The sequence below is a fragment of the Lycorma delicatula genome, chromosome 10 (assembly GCF_047948215.1).
Source record: "Lycorma delicatula isolate Av1 chromosome 10, ASM4794821v1, whole genome shotgun sequence".
Classification (NCBI taxonomy): domain Eukaryota; kingdom Metazoa; phylum Arthropoda; class Insecta; order Hemiptera; family Fulgoridae; genus Lycorma; species Lycorma delicatula.
Window position 1 is genome coordinate 33,003,773 of NC_134464.1, and position 24,141 is coordinate 33,027,913.

The following is a 24,141-nucleotide window of genomic DNA, read 5'->3' on the forward strand; positions in this document are numbered from 1 at the left end:
TTATTAACTTACAGCCACCATACGAGACTCTCTCCGCAAAGTGACTACGTTGCACCCTCCACAAAACTGAAGCACCTGCATTCCTGCTAGATCGAAAGGCCTTCAGTAAACGGACCGAAGGGGAATGAACCAAATATTTTTTTGCTAATATCCCAAGGAATAACCCCATAAAAATATTTTTCACAAACTAGATCTACAAAGGATCAGAACGCAACCGTCCACTTAAAAAAAAAAAAACAAACCGAAAATAAATATATAACCGTCTTTAAAGATTAAATAACTGCGAGAAATAAAAAAGCCAGTTGTGGACAGATGTCCAGACTGCAATAAATAGGAGGATAAATAGCATCATCCTTGCGTTCTGTTCAGTGTGAAAGAAGAACTGTGAAATGCAGCATTAGTCTTTACTTTTTATTGAATAATAAATCAAAGTTTTCTAATTAATTTTTATTTTTTATCTGAAAGTACATTGTATATCAGAATAATAACATACTTTATTATTATTATTATTTAATAATAATATATAAACAAACTATACTAAGCAATAATAACGTCAGAAAAATTATGAAAAATAGCTTCAAATTGTTTATGCAGGCTACACAATTTTTTGTTTAAAACACATTTCATTTTTAATTCCGCATAAATTTATACGGATATTTTTTAATAAAGATTATACAGAATTTTCTGTATAAATTCAGTTTTATTATATTCGAACAATTCTCGTATAAATACTAGCATAATATCATTCTCAATAAAATAAAAATTAAGATAAAATGAAAATTTTTACAAATACAATGATAGTGATAAAATGTCAGTTTCCATTAGAAAAAGAAAAGTAAATTTCTTCGGCCACCTTATGAGAATATAAGAATAATTGACAAGAGGCTCAAAAAACAAAACAAAAAGGACGGAAATCAATGGACCGCAGTGATTCACACTAACTTTTTTCAAGTCAAAAGACCTATCTTTTTTCCTGTTTAGCCTCCGGGAATTACTGTTCAGGTTAACACCTGAACGGTCTTCAGAGGATGAATGAGGGTGATATGTATGAGTGTAGTCTTGTACAGTCTCACTCGACCATTCCTGAGATGTGAGGTTAATTAAAACCCAACCACCAACGAACGCCGGTATCCACGATCTAATATTCAAATCAGCTGATTTGGGAAGACGCATTCACCACTAGACCAACTCGGTGGGTTACAGTTCAAAAGACCTAAAAGATATGAAAATAACTGAAGAAATTTTACATGACAGAACTACGTTCAGAAACTGGTTTCAAGGGTTCAGGAACTGGTTCAGAAATTTTAGAATATTTAAAAAGTTTCTACGAGAAGAAAAAATCATTAACGTTCAGTTAGGAGGGAGAAAGATAAAACAACGAAATAATGAACTAGGAAAAACTGCCAGCAAGATGAATAAATGGAAAATGTTATTTCAACAACCTCAATCCTTAGTATGCGAAACTTGAAAAAAATTGATGATTCTTTAGTAAGATTAAAAAAAAACTCCTTGAAATCAGTCATTAGGCAAAGAATAAAGATTAAACAACCATCCCTAAAATTTTATTTTTTAGATAAATACATAAGGGTTGAATTAAAAACGGCTTGTTTTTATTAGTCAGTTACAAATTAACTTACTGTATAATAACAAATCTACTTGTAATTAAGTTCCATCTTATAAACATCCAACGTAAAACTATATTAGGAATAATCTAAAACGTCTTGGCAGGGTTTTATCTTAGCATTGTTAAATGTTTAACTGACATGAAAAGGCGTATAACCGATCTTTACCATTGTCTGTTTACAATACTATATTGTTGCTATTGTTATCGTATTATATACAGTACATTAACTCTGAATAATAATAATATTACATTGTGTATATTACACAACTGTGATTTTAAAACTTGATATTTTGCAATACACTTTATGTTAGATCATTTTCTGATTAAATATTTATATTTCAATCATTATATAAAAATTATCAGAAAAATAATATATTAAAAAAAAACTTTACCTCATTTTTTTCCAAAATTTACTAAGTGCTATTTTTACTTCTCTGCTCATAATACATATTGATGCCTAACATTATTTACAGACAAATTTATGATATTATTTTAAGATAATTTTAACGTAATAACAATTTTTTTTTCATTACGTAATAGACAATTTTTTTATGATTATAAAACGACGTATCAAATGCAAATTTAAAAAAAAATAAACCAGATTAAAAACAGCATTAAGAAAGGTTTATTATATCCTTGAGATGATATGTATAATTTAAAATTATTTTTTTAGACAATAAATATATATTTTTTTAAATTTATTACAGTACATTTTTGTGCTATAAAATTTAAGTTAAATTCGTTTATAATTTAGAAATTTTGAAAACTAAATGAATGGGTTAGTTATATATATACATATATATATGTATACGTCTGTGTACATTGGGCTGAAGCCTCAGTTGCTGGCCGAGCGGAGTCACAAATATTGGTGTACGATTTGCCAAGGGCAGAGGAGCCCAAAATCTTCAAGGCGATGCGCAGCCAAAATCCAGCATTGGGTATGGCTGCCTCAAGGGAATCAGGGTGGTACGACAGTTGGGGCGTAAAGAAGCCTCAAAGAACCACTAGATAATTGAAACCTTGCCTAAGATCCGGCAGGTCGTGGTGCAAAGACCTGCTCGGCTCTTCCTTGGGTGGACCTCTTGCAGGGTCATCGATCATACAGAAGTACCCCGGTGCTTCAAATGTCAAGGCTTTGGTCACACCTCTCTCCGCTGTATGGCACAGTCGGAGACGTGTGGTCATTGCGCTCTTGCTGGGCACAGGGCAGTTAACTGCTCTAATAAGACCAACGCCTGAATTGGGGAAAGCTTTCGAGGACGGTCGTCACCATGTCGAACGCTTGCGCCTGGAACAGTTAAACCTGCATCGTTCCCGGGCCGCTACCAAAGAATGAATGATTTTATTTGTAAAGGTTTTATTAAATTGGAAGTATTTTTCTAACGAAGATTATTTAAAAATCTAAAATATATTAGGTTAGAGTTTGAATGGTCATTAGACAGCAAGAAATTTAAATCTAATCTTTCATATGATATTTTTATCTTTTTGAAAAGGTAACAAAATATGTTTTAATTGTAGATTCAAAAAGAATTCTTTGATTTTTAATGAATAACTTACATAAAAAATTACGAATTATAAGTTTCAGAACTCAAAATCAATTTGCTAGTCGTAAAACTAAAAAAAAATGAGCAAGATAAACATATAATTTACAATAAAACTTGTATATTTTTATATTTTTTATATGTGCGGATTGTGTAAAGTTTACCGTTTGCTGTTGTTATATGTCACGCTGAAGTCCCATAATTTTCCAATAGAAATATTTCAGTAAATAAACAAGAACAATTACTCGTTTAAAACTGATATGATTGTATAATAATAATGCTACTCGAAATTTGAGTTCATCAGTTCATATATTTTCCGCTGGTCGCGTTTTATTTATTAACAATATAATCCTAAATTTGTGAACATCTCATATAAAAGCAATGGATAACACACGGATGACATGTAACCTCGAGTGTAAGTGGTATAACACTATGACATTTACAAACAAAGGGATGTCAATCAAAACGGTTTTGCCATGTCGGCTTGAGTAGAGAGGGTCATTAAAAACTTACGCTTTGTTCGTAGTAAATTGGACAGCTCAATAGTATACTGTAAATTGCAAAAATATTTATGGATGTCATATATGTTACTTGAAATTAATTATTTATTTAAAAAAAAAATATTTAATAATATAAAATGCTAATTTTAAAGGAATTATTTTAAATTGTAATACATTTGGTAACATCTCATTAATTTTTATACACTGCATTAATATTTAAAACATAACGTAATCCAAATTTTTATAACATATAATTCAACTATTTTTCACAAAACAAGGCTCAAATTAAAGTAATACTCAGTTTACTCATACTTTAAGCTCACAGCAATGATTTCCTATCGTGTAATGAAATCTGACTTTCCTTGATAGTTTTCACTTCACGAAGTATATGAGGATTTTTCTGAAAAAAGTACATTATTAAGTATCCGTAAATGAAAAAAACCTATAAAACTTGGCAGCAAGATATTTTATTTATGAAATGATGAATAAATAATTTTTTTAACAGGAATATTATTTTATTAGACAAATATCGTCATCTTGCTAAAACTAATATTTTTGTTCGTTTTATTTTAAAAATTTAATAAATACTTGTGTAATATAAAATAAAGTTTGATATCTATAATTTAAAGAAAAAATAATAATTGTCATTTAATTACAAGATAGCACACTAAACAGTAATTTTATTTGTATGTAATGCGTGTTTTTTCAAAGTTATAATTTTCATTGCTATACATTCACTTATTTTGACTGTTAAAAAAAGCTAAAACTTTACAACTCTCGTAACTGAAATAAAAATGAAACAGTATGTCAGTCTCATTTTTGTTGATAACAGATCGAAACGAATAGCTATGTTTTTTACGGCCTAGTTCTTTCAAGTCATTAAAAAAATTTATGATGTAATATGCAATTTTAACTTTTATTTATAATCTTGTAAATATAATCACATTCCATTTTTTTTAAATACTGTTTTACATTTCCATAAAATCCCACGATAACATTCAGGAGTAACTCTGCCCTTTTATTTATGAATATTTCCAGGTTCACAAATTTTCATATCGAAAGTAATATTATTGGTAACTAAAAATTTGGAAAATTTCTACTGTACCTCGTTTTTCATACGAATAAATGTTTTATAGATAAGATAATTTTCAAAAAAAAACAAATAAATAAATAAATATGTAATCATATTAGTGCCACATATAGTCTGATATATACAAGCAATCCCAAGTTCAGTAGTTTTATATGAAAACTTGTGTAACAAAAAATTTATCCAGGCCCTAAACTGAATTGGGTTAGTCAAATATAACGCCTTTTTTTAAAAAAATTACTCATCCTTATCGTCTGAAAGGGTTGTCATCATTGAATGTCTTTCCTATCTTATCTAGTTCCGATTAGTTGACATGAATTGTTATAAAAAGATATAGAGTGGCGCACCGAATAAGTTCATTCGGTGAACTTCATTCATCAACAGTTCATTGATTGGTGAGAAAATGTGAAAAAAAACGGGTGCTGTTTTAGACATAAATAATCTGGCTGCTCTCGCATCGGCCGGTCTTTTTATAACATAAAATCAGAACGCGACAGTGTTGTAACACTCAAGAACATCTACTCGCCATCGTTCACAAGAACTTGAAAAACCAGATTACTTTAGGGAGAACTTTAATAAAAAAACTGCATATGCACTCATAAAAAGTACAATTAACACAACTTAAGCCGTGGGATAATCTTAAGCGCCGAAATTTTGTGTTGCAGCGTAGGATTAAAAAGTGATTTTACAAAAACGATAACCTTTAGTGATGAAGAACATTTCTATCTTAAGGAATACATCAACATGAAAATTATCTAATTTGGAGGACATAAAAACCTCAATATCTTCATGAAATTTAGTTACATCCACTCAAAGTTACTGTTTGATGTGAATTTTGGTCTGGTGGAATTATCGGTCCATACTTTTTTTGAGGATAAGGTCGGAAATACGGCTGTGGTTAATAGTGAACGATATTGAAACATATTGATTGAATGTTTTTGGCCACAATTAGTCTCAATTAGTGGCAATAACTTCTGATTTCAACAAGATGGTGGAACATGCCACGTAGCGGGAGAAAACTTCGATTTGTTACGTAAGGAATTCCAAATTGTGCCGACCAAACATGGCCAACGACATCATGAGGTCTGTAGCCATGTAATTACTTTCTTTGCAGATTTTTGAAGTCCATGGTTTATAGAAACATTCCATAAACAATTCCTGAGGAGAAGATTTCTCCTCAGAATATTCCTTCTTAAGAGAATATTCCTCTTAAGAAGATTCCTAAAGGAGAAGATTCTGAGTGACTGCAGAACTCAAGCCAGCCCTGTTTGAAAGAGAAGGAAAACTGCAGGAAAAGAATGACGGTAACTCTGTCCGATAACTCGGTCTGAGTAATGATAACTCTGTCGATAAATGATTACAAATAGTCGATATATGATTGTAAATGATTATTTATGATTTATATGATAAATGATTGTAGGTAAAAAGTATTTTTGATTTTCTAATAAGTTCTGTGTTTGGTTAAAGTTTTAAAACCGGGGTTATTTCTTGTCCACCTTTTACAATTAATTTTAAGATTGTGTCCTTCTTAAAAAAGCTGTTTATTTTTTCGATAACTTTTATATTAAAATAATCATCCTGTTATTTTTATATATAAACCTAGAAAAAAATTATTTCAGTAGTAATTTTTTTTGTTTTGTTTTAGATGAAAGTGTAACAGAAGCATTGATGCCATGGAAATTGCAAGTTGATGAAGAAGCGAATAAAAAATTAGGAGTAACAAAAGTACTTTTAGATGGAAGTGATAGCGTACGACGAAAGGAAAGCAATTTAGCTAATTTCATCGCAGATGCTTTCGTTGATTTTGTATGAATATTTAATTATTACTATTTATATATTAACTTTTACTTTTATATTTACATAACGAAACAAAGTTTATGATAATTATGTAACTGAAAAAAATAATATATATATATATATATATATATATATATATATATATATATATATATGTATGTATATACAGGCTGATTCAAAGAAACGGGAAATATAAAAAAATTAAATAACGTTAATGAAAATTTTTTTTTAGAAAATGAATTTTATTTCATATAATTGTACAAATGTTGCCATTTTAGGATACATACATTTTAATTTATTTTTTAAAGATGACATCTTCCAGGTGACCTCCTCTTCTACGTAAACACTCACGAAGTCTCTTCGTTAAATTGTTCATGGTTTGACGTAACATCTCAACTGGAATTTCCGCAATTGCTTCTCGGATCTTTGCCTTCAGTTCTTCCGTTGTAGCGGGTCTACTGTGGAACGCTTTGCTTTTAAGGTGACCCCACAAAAAGTAATCGCAAGCTGAGAGATGAGGCGATCTGGGAGGCCATCTAATGTCACCATTTCGTGAAATGACACGTTGTCCAAACAATCGGCGTACAGCTGCCATCGATATTCGTGTAGTATGTGACGTTGCTCAGTCTTGTTGAAACCAGGCTGTGTTAAGAATCGGTGAAAATCTCTTTTGTTGTTCCACAACAAAGGTTTCAAGCACGGCTACGTAACGAGCCGACGTCACTGTAATCGCAAGACCGTTGTCATCTTCAAAAAAATAAGGGCCTATAACACCGTAAGACGACATAGCACACCACACGGTCACTTTCTGGCTGTGCAACGGACGCTGGTGTAGCGGCGTAGGATTTTCTTGTGCCCATTATCTTAAATTTTGCTTGTTAACAAATCCACTGAGGTGGAAATGCGCTTCGTCTGACATCCACAGTTCGCGAAGAAACTCTTCGTTATCATTTATCTTCTGAAGCATTACATTACAGAATTGTGCTCGCACAACTGCATCGTTCGGTTTCAATTTCTGGACGATCAATACCACCCTTACAGCTTGTAAGGGTGGTATTGCATGTCCTTCACTAACATTCTTCGAACACTTGAACTATGCAATCGTAAAGATGCTGAGAGACGACGGATTGACCGATGTGGACTTCGTGTGACAGCATCTTGTAGAGCTTGAACATTCTGTGGTGTACGGACGCTTCGCTCACGGCCTGGAGGTTTCTTTTTCATTGCCGAACCAGTTTCCTCAAAATTAAATATCCATGTTTTAATTGCATGTGCTGATAGAACACGGTCGTGCCGTCCCAGATTAAAATCGCGAAATTCTCTACGCGCTCCCTCCACACTGTCATTGTTTTTTTAAAACGCTTTGATAGCAAATGCATGTTGCGCACCAGTCCAAGGATCCATGACAACTAAATGGCAGGTTAGGTTAGAGAGGCTGGTGCCACTTATCAAGTGGTACCAATCGCCCACGGCTACCAACACAACTTTCAAAATTTCCCATTTCTTTGAATCACTCTGTATAAATAAAATAGTTTAATAACTCCCCTTTAATAACAAACAAAACATATAAGAACGTTGCAAAAAGTTTACTTGCTTTCACTTAATATTTTTCATAATTACAATCTTTTTTTTCAAATTAGGCTCTTTTTTGAACATTATTATAAACTGGTACGTACAACGCACTTTGGTTTAGTGTAATGTTTCTAAATAAAATCCAATTTTTTCTTTATTTTATTCAACTATCTTACACAAATTTGTTCAAATTAAATTTTCCACAACTTTTGTTTAAAAGTTTTTATTTGTTTATTATCCATTCAATAAAATTATTATTGATCAGATATAAAAAACAAAATTTTTTTACCCAATTTATTGATTTTCAACCCATATTTCTCAAAACCCCTGTAGATACGGTTCTGGGACCTATTTTATTCAATTTTTCAGGTTAAAAATAATAAGAAATCATTAATTATATTGCTTAATAAACGTCATAAAAATATCAGACGACCTCATTTTATTGGGGTGGTTGAAATTCAAGCGAAATCTTTCACTAGTAACTCGCAAACAAAGCATTTTAGAACATATGTTGAAATAAACTTTTTTCATTATTTTTAAGAGTAGAATAGGTTTAAAAAAATTCCCGGAAAACATCGTGATATCTCGGTTATATAAATATATATTTAAACACCTCCACCAAAATCCACGTTTTAATTTATTTTAACAAAAATAAAACTGATATTTGACTAAAATTAAATCTATAAGGATTGCCTGATTTGAATTAAAATTAAAAATGAGGATTTTAAGGTTTGAAATAATGATTAATTATTCCCATTATAACAAGTGAACGATTTATTAAATTCCTATAAAAAATTATAATTAATAGAAAAATTAGCTGAACCATTCTCTAAAGTAACTAGCATTAAATAAATAGAGCTTAATAGAGAGAAATGAGGTATATTACGTGATTTCTCATTACCCTCTTTTCACTGATATATATATAGTATAGATACGCACGTTTATATATACATTATTTTAATATACTGTTTCTTTACTTTTCTGATTATTTAAAAAGAATTAAAAATACCTCGTTTTTTTCAGTTAAAATGAATTAAATTTGCATTATTTAAATTAAGTTCTATTTTTAATTTCTTACAACCTGTTAACTTTTTCTATCGTTTAATTTTTTCATATACACGCGCTTGTGCATACACAGTTGCACAAAATTCATTACACACATGACATTTTATACATATTTATATAATTTACTAGTTGACTAAGACATTAAATTATTGAATAAATGTAATAAATTTCTTATGTAACAATAAATATATATTTTTTTAAAAATTATCTGTATATTTGTAAGAGGTGTCGATGTATAATTGTTAAAAAATTGTAATTTAAATACTATATTAATCAATATCTTTTTATTCTTTTGTCAATGTACTTCTGCCCTCTAGTACATGATACCTATCATTTCATAAACAAATATTAATGTACTGTTCCCTTAAAATAAATATATTAAACAATAAAATAATATTGATTTCATGATAGTCGACGATGTTATAAAAAAATCGTTACTAGCGAAGTTCTTAAATATTAATGATTATCATAACTTCTCTTGGAATCACCATCCAGATTACATTTGCAACAAAAATACAAGGTCAATTATTTTTGCTATAATACATTTAATACGGTAATTATAAATTTATAAGAGCAATTAATCTTGAATAATTGACTTAATACGTAAAATACTTAATAAAATTTTGTAGATCATTTAAAAAATATTTAAAAATAGTGTTCTAGGCTGCAAAAGAAAGACAAAAAAAAAACCATTAGATTCGTTAATCTAATCGATTTTTTTAATAGTTTTTTCTTGAATATATCAAAGTATATGCAAAATTTATATAACAGTTTAAAGATAGAAATTTAATGATTATTCCTTCGTTATTTACGTATAAATATTTGTGTAAAGTAACTGTAGACAGATAAATTTAAAAGTATGTTTTGACCCTTAACAATTTTAACATTCAACAAATGGAAAAAGTAGATGTGTTATTACACATCTACTTTTTCTTTTATCTTTATCTTTTATCTTTTTTCTTTATCTTTATAACAAAATTATTATTTAAATATAAGCTACCTTTTAGGGCCACATTTTATAGAGAATTACTAGAATACATTGGTATTTGTGTTTATGTAATGATTTTTAAAAATCCACTAATGTTATTCTGTATTAAAAAATTCTTTTACCTTCCCCGTCAAAAATCAGAGTTTGGTGGTCGTAAATTTGAAAGAATATTTAAGTGTTTTTTTAACTCCATACTGTGTTACAAGATGGTATTAATAAAATAGAACAAAATTATTATTATTCATCAATGTTTATAATAATAAATTGTGGCACACAGTGGGGATAGATCATGAAACAGTAAACTGGCCTACCTGGTTTCCTACCCCTTCCACTGTATTATTTGCATTTTCAACACTACTTCAGATAATTCACGTAAAAGTACCGCGAATCTATCTTTTGACGTGTAATAATAGTTTATTTCCTTTGTTCAGTCATTACCAATTTGATTATGAATTGTCGGACAATCGATATTAATATATTACTAAAATATAATATGTTTATATTGTCGCGTTTTTGCGGCTCGACCAGGATATTGAGAAACTAACAAATTAAAAATTTGTTATGAACACAGTTTGTTACCCTAAAAACGTAGAAGATAAACTAATTAATAATAATAATAATAACAACGATAATAATAGTGAATATATGACATACAAAATAGCAATTCAAATAAGGATGAGATTTGCTTACAGACAGTTAAATTATAAACACCAGAATAAAATCTAATTCACTAAAAACGTTATAATGTCCGCTAATTGAATTAACAACAATCTAAGATAAGTCTAAAGTCTATACAATTCCATTCTCTGCAAATATTATTACTTTTGCTCTTTACAATAAAACTTCCTTATATTTTATGAAAGCATCTAATACTATAATTTTTACTACTCTTTACCAATAACTCACTAAAAATTTCCTGCATACTACCACTGTCCACACTGGAATGTTTGTGACAACGTACTCTTCACTCGCTGGACTTGTTAGCCTGAGAAAAGGATCTCTTTTAGTTCCTTCTGGATTCCTTTCATTATTATTTTATCATACTTTCTTCTAAATTGGAAGGAATCCATTACCCATGTCCGTTATACCGTTACCAGGTCCTGTTACAATATGTTAAAATACGTATTTGGTATTTTCCGCCGACCTCCGTGGCTGAATGCAGAATGATAGTAGCTTCTTTGTCCTTCATAAAAAAATTTTAGATTTCAATCCTAGTCAAGACTGTATTTTCCATACAAAATTGATATTTCATAAAAAATAAAAATTACAAAAAAAGAGGTTGATAAAGAATAATTATAGTCAAGTAGTTTGCAGTTGCCACAAAACAATTACAAAATTATTTATTAATTTTTTTTTTTTTTACTTTAATAATTTCATCTTTTTACAGTATGTAAAACGATATGAAGGAGATGGCTGGACGGATGCACCGATAGGTATGGTTCAAGGTGGCGGTATTCGTTCAAGTATTAATGTTGCATCAAGTGGTGGTTAGTATAAAAGTATTAAATTTAATAATGGTTTATTTTACTTTAATAATTTTATGTAATATTAATAAACATTTATATTGCTTTTTACGATTAAATACCCTACATGCTTTTATCAGAATATTTAGAATAATTCCAAGATTTCCTTTTAAAGTAAAATAATTCCGAAGAATTTGATATCAAATTCATGAAAATTTAAAAAATGTTTTCTTATCGTCAAACTTCCAGAAAATTTTATCATACGTATAAACCATTGAATTCAGAGTTACTAACTAATTAAATTTATATATATATATATATATATATATATATATATATATACTGTATTGTTTCGAATTCAATACGCACCATTTTTTACAGATTAAAGGGTCAAAATGACAGGTGTATCTTAAATTCGAGGTACGTCATCAAGTGGAGGTCTGATGATCTAATGCCATTTGACATAAAGACATAGTTAGTAGGTGTAAAGCTGACATTTTGAATACATGTGCTTGTTCAACATCAAATGAAGTATATCGAATGGAATGTAAAGGAACATTTGTCATCGTGTATAGAACGTAGACAAATTTCTAAAATAATGATTCCTCTAAAAGAGTTTTACATCTCAATAGTTATATCGCTGTTCAAATCATAATTTAGCGATTAGTCATCGTTCTGCAATTTGTGCATGTGTTTTATGTATGATGATAAACTTTCTCTCACGTTTTCCTGTCAAACTTCCATTCGAAGTTGAACAGGCGGGCGATATACTACTGTAGTTGTAAATTGGTCCGTTTTTTTCATATCCGTTCCGTTTTACCTATTTGTTGTGCTTTTATAACCATTTCATCATCATGGAAAAAAGTTTCACATACGACGCAGACTTGATTAAACGCATGGTTATTTTACGTGCTGAACTGATCGGAAATCTTACCGCCAATGAACAGTTCTCGTTATACGAAGCGAATGTGCATTGGGGGCGCAGTATGAAACAAAAATTATTTGTATGTAAATGGAAAAAGAAACCTTTTTCGGCACCAAAAACACGCAAAATATCTAGAAATCTATACTGCTGTTTTGGCTTATTTCAAGAAATGCGCACAAAAGTTCAAAATGACAAAAGATGTACTGATGTTAAAGGCCAGGAAAATTTTCAGGAATAATTTTTCAATTTAAAGCTAACCGGGATAGCATGAGAAATTTTTGAAAAGGCAATTTGTGTCATTGCGTCGCAGAACCTTCATTTGTCAGAAGTTACAAGCATAAATTAGCGCAATATCAACGAACGTTACATAATCGATTTCGTAACGATGATCGTAATCGATAATTTCATAATTATCGACTCTCATAATTATCGTACACTAGTAATCTATATTATTAGCCGCGTATAGATATATTTCCCGATTAATGGAAAAGTACCTAATATTTTTTTCTATTTTATATATATTCAAATATATGGTAACATTTTCTTTTAAACAGTATAAATTTAAAAATAAATATTTTTCAATCATTATAATATTTAATGTGTATCTTGTATATCAAATAATTTTGGTTTTGTAACTTTTAGAAAATAAGATTGCTCAATACTGATTTTTTTTTTACTCAAATTCTTATCATATCCATTGTTACTAACTTAATTCAAAAGAATCATTTAATGTAATATATATTTTATAAAAAGTTGACACAAAGTTGTTATACTTTCCTGGCATTGGTTACTTTTTATTCTTATATCTTGGAAAAATTTATCCAGTCAATAGGTGCTAAGCTTCAAACACTCCAATACACGTATGCATGTCCGTTACCCCCTTTTTCACATCGCATCCCCCTTTTTGCATCGAGAAATGCAAAAATAACCCTTACCCTTTTTTTTTGACTGATTACCATACTTTCCTACCTGCAGCATAAGTGCAGGAAAGTAAAAATCGGTCCAGTGTTTCTACAATTATAGATAAAGAACAAAAAAAAATACTACACTTAAACCTCTTTCTGTTGTTATTGAGTTACTTAAAAAATTCTTCAATTTAATAATAAATAAACTGAATTCTACCTATATATTATGAAAAATACACATAAATATATAATTAATAAATCACTTTCAATTTGTATTACTCAAAAATACGCCCTTTTTATTATTAAAATTACTTTAATTCATAATATTTTATAGTATATTAACACACATTTATAAGAATTATCTTACACATAATTAAAAGTAATATTATCTTATTACATTTGAGATGATGTTTATACTTCATATTTACAGGAGTTGTGACCTACGTTGATATTCTAACAGTATTACCCTTTGAAGATAATTTATGTAGTATTGGCCTTAAAGGAAAGCACCTGCTTGATGCATTAGAATGGAGTATACGCTATTATGATATAGATGGATCTAATATTGATGGTGCATTTCTACAAGTATCAGGTATACAATAATGTTGTTAACTAAACTAATATTATGTGTGTGTAGTTCTGATCTATTTGAATTATACTTGAGTATATACATGCTTTGTTCAATTTATCTGTACTTAACTCTACTTTATATGTTCGTGTGTCTGTGCGTATTTTATGCTCATTTTACAGAAATTCTTTACACTGTTACCACTGACTGATTTAAGATTTTTTAAAAAATAAACTTAATTGTCACCATATTTAAAACTAACTTAAAAATAACTAGCCATCCCTCAACGAATTGTATTTCATTATTATTTATCATCCTTTTTATGAGATAAATTTCAGTATTTATATAAGGTAGGTTTTTAGTTTTAAATTCAAATTATTCAGAATTTTAATTATCTCTTTTGTTGAAATTTAATAAAAATTACTTGTAAATATAATAAGTTATTTTTATTTGGTTTATAAAATAAAGATTTAATTTACAACAGTAATGGATTAAAAAAAAACGAAATACTGACCTTAATAACAGTATCTGGTAAAAAAAAAAAATAATAATAAAAAATATAAAAAAAATAGAGGTTATACTGATGAGACGCTACAGCACAAATAAAACGCAAAAAGATATGAAAATATTTCGAATATTCAAAACAACCGGTGTATCTTTGAGTACATATAATATACTAAATGAAAAAAAAAAAAAATGTAATCATCATAAAAGCATTATACAAAAAGTTTAAAAAAAAAAAAAAAGAAACAAACCTTTAATACCTGCTTGTCGATAAATATGGTTTCGCGATAAAATTTTTACGATATACGTTATTTGATCCGCCGCTTCATAAACTGTTATTAAAAAGATATGTATATCTTTACATAAATTGATGAATGTCGGCATATGCAATTGTTAATTGCAAATGCAATTATTAAGAAATAGTTACAATGCAATTGTCTTCAAACAAGAGAAAATTACGCTGCCAGTTTAATAACAATGACCCCAACTGTATACAAGTCATGACTAAACAAATTTACAGATCATTTCAACAAAGACACCGTGTTTTAAATTTGTTCTACATTATAATAATTGAAAGATTATACTAAATATTACTCAGCTATTTGTAGGATTACAATTTTATTTTTCATAAAAGCTTTTGGTTTAAATATAATAAGATTTTATAATTTTTAAAAAGAGATTTGTACAAAGAAAATTTATATTTTTAGGAGTTATTTGTAATGAATCGGAAATTTAATTTGATTTTATGTAATATTACGACCATTTAAAACATAAAAAAATGTATAATTTGATACAATGTACGTACGATATCTATCATAATTTTATTAGATAAACATAATAAGTTTAAGGAAATATACTATCAGTAAATATAAAGATACAATTTTTATTACCTAGTGACTGTACTTCGTTAAATTTTTACTCTGTGCAGCCTAAGCACCCATAGGTAGAACAAACATATTAACAGTACCCAGTATTGAGAATGCATTTATAAAGCATGTTTACTACAATGAGAATAGAGAATTAATGGCGGTATAGTACAGGATCACGTGATACATACTATTTTTATTTCTACGTGTGCTCGTAGACATCATGTAAAAACTATATGATCTCATATAAAACTACATCCCTCGGGGTTCCTTCACAATGTCAGTACGTATTTTCCTGATACAAAAATGTGTGATCATTGTATATACGTATATATAAATAAATTAACAATTAATATAATTTACATTACCAGCACGTTGATATGTTCTCTACATCTTTCAACTTAATTAGAAGCACCATCAGGAGTTAAAATTAATGATTAATTAAGTCAAAGTTTAAAAAATTATAGTTAAAATAATTTTAGAGACAGGTTCTTCTATTAAACATACAAAATCACCAGGACGCCCACGCGCCCCTGAAGCTGTTGTGGAACAACTATGAGAAAACTGTGCAATAGTCCACAGAAATCAACTCGACATGGGTTACGTGAGACTGGCATTTCACAGATTTCTGTGAAATGCCAGACTAAAAAGCAGTTCGGCTGCAGGTTTGCGTGGAAATGATAGATAAAATTGCAGATAAGTATGCATTTTTTAGATGATATAATTTTTAGTAATGAGTCACCGTTTCTCATCAGTGGCGGCAGAAACACCCATAACTGCTGAATACGGGGTAACGAAAACCCTCGTGAAACTTTGCAGCACATTTATGATAGCCCTAACGTCCATGTTTTTTGTTCCCAAAGCAAACGAAGACTGTACGGCCCGTTCTTCTTCCGAGACGCAACGTTAAATGGTATTGTTTATCTGGACATGCTTCCAAAGTTTTCTAATTCCTCAGTTAGACGATGATGATGACAAAGATGGATGCCATTACTATCAGCAAGACCGGGCATCATCTCTCTACCGCCTAGATGTCCGAGACTTTCTTGATACTTGATTCTCAGGTCAGTGAATTAGTCGTGAAGGTCCAATTGCATAGCCACCTCGCTTCCCAAATTTGATCCTGCTACATTTTTTCTTGTAAATTTCATTAAAAAACGGGTTTATGTACCATCCTTGTCTGCTTATCTTGTCGAGATAAGTCTTCGAATTTACGCCACAGCTGCAGAGATGATGACTTACCTGCTGGTTCAGCTTGGAATGAAATTACTTCAGGTGGGGTGTATGTCGCATTACAAATTGAAGCCATATTGAACCAAAGTGATTGTTAAGTGACAAACTTGATGAGCTTTTCAATGAAATGTGACCTCAACCGAATCTATAAGTTTCAGCATGCTATTTTTATACGCTTTTAAGGTTGTGAAGTTCTTTTTTGGATCACCCGGTTTCTAAAAAAATTAACAATATTCACGTTTATCAAAACAGATAACATTTTTTGCGTAATTTTTCAGTTTACGAGAGTGAATCCTATTATGATTTTACTGTAACTTTTATTAAATTACAGATTTAAATTATAACCCAATCGAAAAGATCACAATTTATTTATAATAGATTCTAAATAAATTTTATTAAACAAATTTTTACTTTGTCAATGAATTTTTAAATAATAATTGATGATTAATAGAGAAAAATCGAATAATTCTTTGCAATAAAGTTTATTAATGTGTACTAATAATAGATATAAACGCAGTTAAATTTAATTAATTCCTTAAAATCTTTTTTAAACATTTTGATTTATCTTCGGATATTTTTTTATTATTATTTTATATTATTTTTTTCTGAGTTTATATGAACTTTAACTATATTTTTATTTATAAATAAATTTTATTTAACTGAATAAAGTTTTATTTAATTATTAGAAAATATACAGAAAAAAGAAAAATTAAAAGATGAAAAATTAAATTTTAATTTACCCACCACTCAGTGTATAAAGAAGCATTATAAGTGATTTCACCTGGTTCTTCCCAGACTTCTTTCGTAATCATCTCTCTTCTCTTCTCCTTACGTTATTCAGTATGTGAAGACTATTTAATATCATGCTTTTGCTCAAGTATATTTATATACATATATATATTAAAATACCGTTGTTAGTTGTTGAAATTTATTCTCCATTAAAAAGTAAGATGAATGGTTAGATTACAATTATATAATACAATAAATCTAATAATTTTTACCAATATTTACCCACATTATATTGCAATGATAAAATTTATTAATCTTTTTTTATTATTTTAAAGGATTAAAGATTGAATTCGATTTATCATTACCACGTGGAAGTAGAGTCACCAAAGTACTTGTTAGATGTGGTAACTGTTCTATTCCAAGTTACACAGAACTGGACTCCGAAAGAGAATATCGTATACTTTTAAGTCATTATTTATCAGAAGGTGGAGATGGATTTCAAATGTTTAAAAAAGATAGAACTTCATATAAAAATTTTGGTGAGTTATTGAAATAATATAATCTGAAATAATATTAAAAAAAAACTTTTATGTCTTGAAAAATAAATATTTAAAAACAGATTTTTGATTTTTGACTTACAAAATTTTTTAAATTTTCATAATTAATTTTTGGATTTGGTTTCTCATTTGAAAATCATTGTTTTATTATTATTATTTTTTTTAAATACCTTTTCTTCCTATAATATCATGAATATATTCTCTGAATTTTGTACCTACCTTTATCATGAGAAGAAAGAACAAAAATATATATTTTATAAAAAAAATTTAACCCTAATTAGAACATAAAAATGCTTAATTAGTAATTTTAGAAATTTTATTTGCAATTTGTAGGATGCAGATATGTAATAATATTTATTTATTATTTTTTTTTTTATATTAAATAATGATAATATTTCAAATGATATGTTGCACAATGAAACAAATCATATTAAAGGATTTTATTAAAGTTTTAATAAATTGTTAATAGTTCCAGCATTTCTCCAAATAAAAGTTTACTGGTGTTAAAACCTGGAAAATAATGTAATACAGGAGTGTTAGGTTAGATAGGAGTTTTTGTTCTTGCTTAATATTGTCTGGATTATCATCTAATTAAATAATCATGAATTTCTTCAATTAATTAAAAAAAAATTATTAATGGTAAAATATGAACAATATTTTAATAAAGATATCAAAGTTTATGACCAAACAATCTGTATTAAATTGTTATCTATAGAATCCTGAGGGCCACGATAAATCTTAACTTTTATTATTTCTGAGATGATATATGACACAGATGATATTATGGGCTAAAGTCTAATAAGAAGAATAAATATTTTTTCTAATTACCAGGAAATCTTTCAATCCAGAAGATTGTCAGAGGAATTTTTCTTCATCCTTTCATAAAATGTTAAGTTGTGGAGAAAAAAAATGTTATAATCATCAGTTTAATAAAGAAACCAAACAAAAGTAAGCAAATAAAAAAAAAATATAACTATTATAACATTTTTTTTTAAATATGAAGATTTCCGTCTAAAAAATAATTTTTTTTATTGAAGGATTTACTATTAAAAATAATATAAAATCTTGTGAACATCACTGTGACTTCCTTGTAAAAAGGATATGCTGTATTATAAAGAATGATAATGAAGAATCTTATTGCTAATTTTGGTTATTGTGAATGGATATAGTATTTCAATTCGTTAATAAGAAGTTACCTTAAATTATTAGTGCAGAGAAAATAATTTCAAGAAAATTTCATAGTAGAAAAAGTTGTCGAACAAGTTGCGAAATGGCTGTTCGGTGAACTGACATGTTTATATAAATCTGATGACTAAAGTTTAATATCTTCTTCTTGTGTTAAATATTCATATTTATTTAAATATTTTTCACCTGATGTCTTTCAGTACTATTCTACCATTTCCAGTTAAATTACTTAATAAGCAATATTTATTTTACAGATCATTTTAGTCTCACAGGAGACATATCTCCTGCTATAATTAAAATAACAAAGTATAATTAATATACTAGATGTAAGTTAATTCATTTTTTTAAATTATTTTTAAATCTTAATATTATGAAATAAAGGAAAATTGAGACTTTACAATAATAAACCTAATAATCTGTTATAACAGCTGACCTAAATAAAATGTAACATATCATTATAATAATAAAATCGACATTATTGATAAAAATAAATATCTTATTTAAAAAAGTGGTTTTTTTATGTAAGTGTTTATTATTTAAGTCATAATTTAATCGTGAACATTTATTATAAGAGACTGTATCAATCTTTATTAGACTACACCTCTTGTCTAAATAAAACTATGGTTTGCTGCAACATGTATTTAAAATATATTGTCTTTACAAAAACAAGTCATTCTTGTTTCTTACCATTATTTTGCTAGTGTTTCATAGATTATAACACATGAAAAGCAAGTGGTATATAAGAGCTATCACACAAGTTTTCTCTATGAAAGTAATCCTTTTCAATACACAGCTGGTCCATATTAAAAACAAACTTACTGTGTGTAGGGCTAAAATTAACTTGCATTTCAATGGATTTGGTAAGCCAACAGGCAGTGAGAGGATAATGAGCTCATTTAAGACAACAATAAACTATTTCAAACCTCAATTTTTCCAGTAAGCCTGGCAAGAAATGTTAAACCTGGAAATTTTTATATTATTTTTGGGAATAAATTACTTATATCTAATTTTGCGTAGTGTTTTTTTTTTCTTTTGCATTGAACCTAACAAACAACAGTAAAAATTTATGGTAACATTGTTGTAAATTTACTCAAAATCTAGAATATTTTGTTTTTAAATTTAAAAATTAGTCATATGGAAAATTATTCGTTAACAAGTTTGGCAAGTATCAGATAATTTGTTTTTAATCTTTTAATTTTGTTTTTAGATTATTCAGTTATTTCTTCAGTAATTGATTATTTACAAAAAATGTCTCCAATATATCCATCTGTTGAAGGAAGAATAATAATTCATAACATTGAACTGGCTTACCAAAGAATGCACAATATTAGTAATGGTAAAGGTGTTAATAATAATAATATAAATGGTGGTGCAACATCAGTATTTACATCTATTTTAAGTTTATATCTGTTAGCTCTCAGTATTGTATTATTTATATTTACATAATAAATTGTCAGTTTTAGGAAAAATTTCATTTTTTTTCTTAAACAATTCTTTTACCTACTACCTCTTTTATTTAATTCCCAAAAATATTTTTTTTCTATTATTGAAATCACCAAAGTTGAAAAAACAAAAATGTAACGTAAGCCACAATTCTGTACAAAATGATTAGTGAGCATGAATTGAAACTATTTTATTAAATATTCTTTGGAACGGATGATTCACAGAACTTTGCTAGCTGGTCTAAGTGAGGCAATGATACTGTTAAATTTCTATAAAATCGGTCTAGGGGGAGGAGGAAATACATCATCCCTTTAACCCGTAACTGCTCTCGTGAAGTAGATGGATTTTAAAGAAAATTTCACTAGACTTCGGAATAGAATTAGTGGGTGAAAAGATGAAGTATAGGAAAAACATTTCCACTGTAAAAGATGAAAGAATAGATAAAAGCCCTTCCCCACTTTTTATCATTTCATGAATAGAATAAAATGAACATACGTGTTTAGACTTTTAAATGTTTTTGACAATTTAAAACAGAAATAATAATACAAATGGTGTAAATTAGTACAGGAGTACAGTCCTCTTGGGTCTGTATATGAAAAGGGTTAATTTTTTTGAATACGTTCTGTTTTTTAAATAATGCTTATTATTTAGAAATTTTTGTAAAAGTTGGACGAAAGAAATATCCAATTGGGATCTATGATTTCTATCTTAGCTCAGGTGTAGTTTAACTGCTCAATTTTTAAAACATTCAAATGTACTGTAGCATATATTCATTCATTCATACAGTGTTCTGCCATTAGGGCATGCCCTGTTAAGGCTGTTGCTCTCGACTTTGTTCTATCCTTTGCTAACCTCTTTGTTTCCCATATTTTCCCTTTTCCAAAATCCCATCCATCACTTGAAATCTCTTCATTTCCTTCCATTCGCCAAGCCTTCTATTGCAACTACTAATAATCACCTTTTTCTCATACAATGACCTAACCATTTCTTTTTCCTGTATTCAATCGCATTTAGCATTTCCCTGTTCTCTCCGAATCTCCTCGATACATCTTCATTTGTTACAATGTCTTGCCATCTGACATTTATCATTCTGTAGTACATCTATATCTCAAAAGCCTCAATTTTTTTTCTGTCTGTCTTTCTCATCGTCCATTGTTTCAACCCCATAGAGCAACAAAAACCAAATAAAACATTTCATTAAAATCTTCCTTAACACTAAGTTTAACTATCCACACCGATAACATATATTAAAAATGTATAAATAAAAACAATAGAAAATGTCCACCGAACCTACAAATAAAGAAACATTAATGTTAATTTATGTCAAGGGTTTTACATTTTTTTGAAATTAATGTAAAATATATATATATATAAAGAATTTCCTGGAAAAAACGAAGGAGCATAGCCACCTATTGATATGATGGGAAAGTATATTATTTCTAATTTTACAAAGGTGGTTAATATTTTTTAAAGTTAAAGAAATATATGAGACTCATTGTGTCCTTTCCCTAATGGTCAAATTCATTATTTTTAAATGCAATTACTACAATTCTGATACTGTTGGGAAACGATGTAAGAAAGTAATGCAATCATCTTACCAGCATTCTTAAACAGTTTCTAAGAGTACGACTGACTGTTTTTGAAAAATTAAAATTAAAAGAAAGCTAACAGTTTTTATATTTATTATATGCTTAATAAAAATGTTAATATAACTGGTACATTTATTATGTGGATTAGAAACCTTCACTTCAATTTATTCATCCATATTTTATGTACCATTTTTCAAAGAAATTTTAATGTTTGATTTATTTTTATTCAAAAATTAATTCAACTTTAGTAATAAATAAAAATTTATGAATAACATTTTTAAATATTTGAAAAAAATAAAATTTTAACATTTTTATTTTGGTTACAGAAAAAAAAACTATCAAGAAATTATTTAATTATAGTTGATTTAATGACAAAAATGATAATAAAAGTAAAGTCTCTGAAGTTGTTAGAAATACAGCTGGGAGATTCATTCTCTGATTCATATTTTTATTTTTGAACTTAAAATATCATTTAAAAAATACATAACAAAATCTAAATAAATAAGATACTTAAAAAGTGGTTTTCAGAAAGTTTAATTCTAAATGTTATATTTTGTTTATATTTTCTAAGGAATTACATAAATAAAGTGATATTTTATTTTAAAAGATAGAAATAAGCATTTGTGAAAAGTAAATAACTCTTAAAGTAAGTTTTTAATATAAAATATAGAGAAGAACTTTAAAACCTCAAATGAAGTGGATATAAATGCGGTTATGAATTTATAATTCTATGAAAATATTATTTTAATATATATAATATTACCGCTATGGAAACTTACAAAGTACTTATATCAAATTTTCCAATAATTCAAAAAGCTTTTGTTAAACTGTTCTTTCATTAGAGCTTTTGTAAGCAGGAGTTTGGGGTTACAGAATACAATGCTAACACTTGTTTAATACTATTTTTCTCTTTATAACAAGTCAGTTAAGATATATATATTTTTTTTATCTTTGAAAGTAGACATAACTAATATAAAGTTAAATTGATTAACAACTTACCTTCTAACCGTTTAAAAATTTAACATAAGAAAAGTAAATTAAACAAAAAATCAGGTAAAGTGTAGAAATTAAAACAAAGTTTTAATTTCTACATTTTTACAAAAATACCTCTCTGTTAAACTAAATAATTTCGTAATATTTAGATTTTGGATTAAAGAAAACTTTAATGTGAATTTGCAGTAAGAATAAAGATATGAATTCTGATGCTGGAATTAAAAAATTGCGCTCATTGCTTTGAAATTTTCAGGTTACATTCGCATTATACCATAGAAGATTTTAAGCGACAGACCGAGACCTTAGTTCTCTTGAAGGTAAAAAATTTTTAAATATTGATTACAAAGATATTCATTAAGGGAAAAAAAATTAATCCTTTTACTTCATTTTTATATTTCTGCCTCCATGACAAAGGAATAAGTACGAAATTTTCGTTGTCAAAAGTGTGTGTAATTTAGTTATCATAGTTCTATTATTCTAACTCACCGGGTTGGTCTAGTGGTGAACGCGTCTTTCCAAATCAGCTGATTTGGAAATCGAGAGTTCCAGCGTTCAAATCCTAGTAAAGGTACTGCAACTTTTTTACGGATTTGAATACTAGGTCGTGGATACCAGTGTTCTTTGGTGGTTGGGTTTCGATTAACCTCACATCTCAGGAATGGTCGAACCGAGACTGTACAAGACTACACTTAATTTATACTCACACATATCATCCTCTGAAGTAATACCTGAACGGTAATTCCCTGAGGCTAAACAGGAAAAAGGAAGTAACTATTATTCTGTCTTTTGTATTTACTTTCTTTTTCGGGTTTCTATAAAAGGATGAATACATTAATTGTTATTTATCAGTATTATTCTCACAATAGTGAGGATAACGAACAGTGCGAGTGTCCAGGGGGCGGAGCCCTGTGGGTAGACGTGAACGGTGACCGAAGAGAGGTAGCAGTTGTCCAAGGCGCTGTCCCCCTGCAACACGGGAATAGCAAGCGAAACGAGCTCTGCAGCCT

The 24,141-nt window shown here is 28.4% G+C and overlaps 1 protein-coding gene across 2 annotated transcripts in view; it reads left to right on the top strand.

Annotated features, from left to right (window-relative positions):
- Window positions 1–20,578, top strand: part of LOC142331191 (protein 5NUC-like) — a 121,287-nt gene extending 100,709 nt beyond the window's left edge. Inside the window, exons 6-11 of one of the 2 annotated variants that reach the window (XM_075376924.1) lie at window positions 6,398–6,558; window positions 11,562–11,661; window positions 13,898–14,059; window positions 17,703–17,906; window positions 19,364–19,435; window positions 20,317–20,458. In XM_075376924.1, the coding sequence (XP_075233039.1) occupies window positions 6,398–6,558; window positions 11,562–11,661; window positions 13,898–14,059; window positions 17,703–17,906; window positions 19,364–19,425 (689 nt within the window). In that variant the 3' untranslated portion in view covers window positions 19,426–19,435; window positions 20,317–20,458. Of the gene's footprint in view, window positions 1–6,397; window positions 6,559–11,561; window positions 11,662–13,897; window positions 14,060–17,702; window positions 17,907–19,363; window positions 19,436–20,316 lie in introns of both variants that reach the window. The other variant, XM_075376923.1, reaches the window with a different exon arrangement.
- The last annotated feature ends 3,563 nt before the right edge of the window (window positions 20,579–24,141 follow it).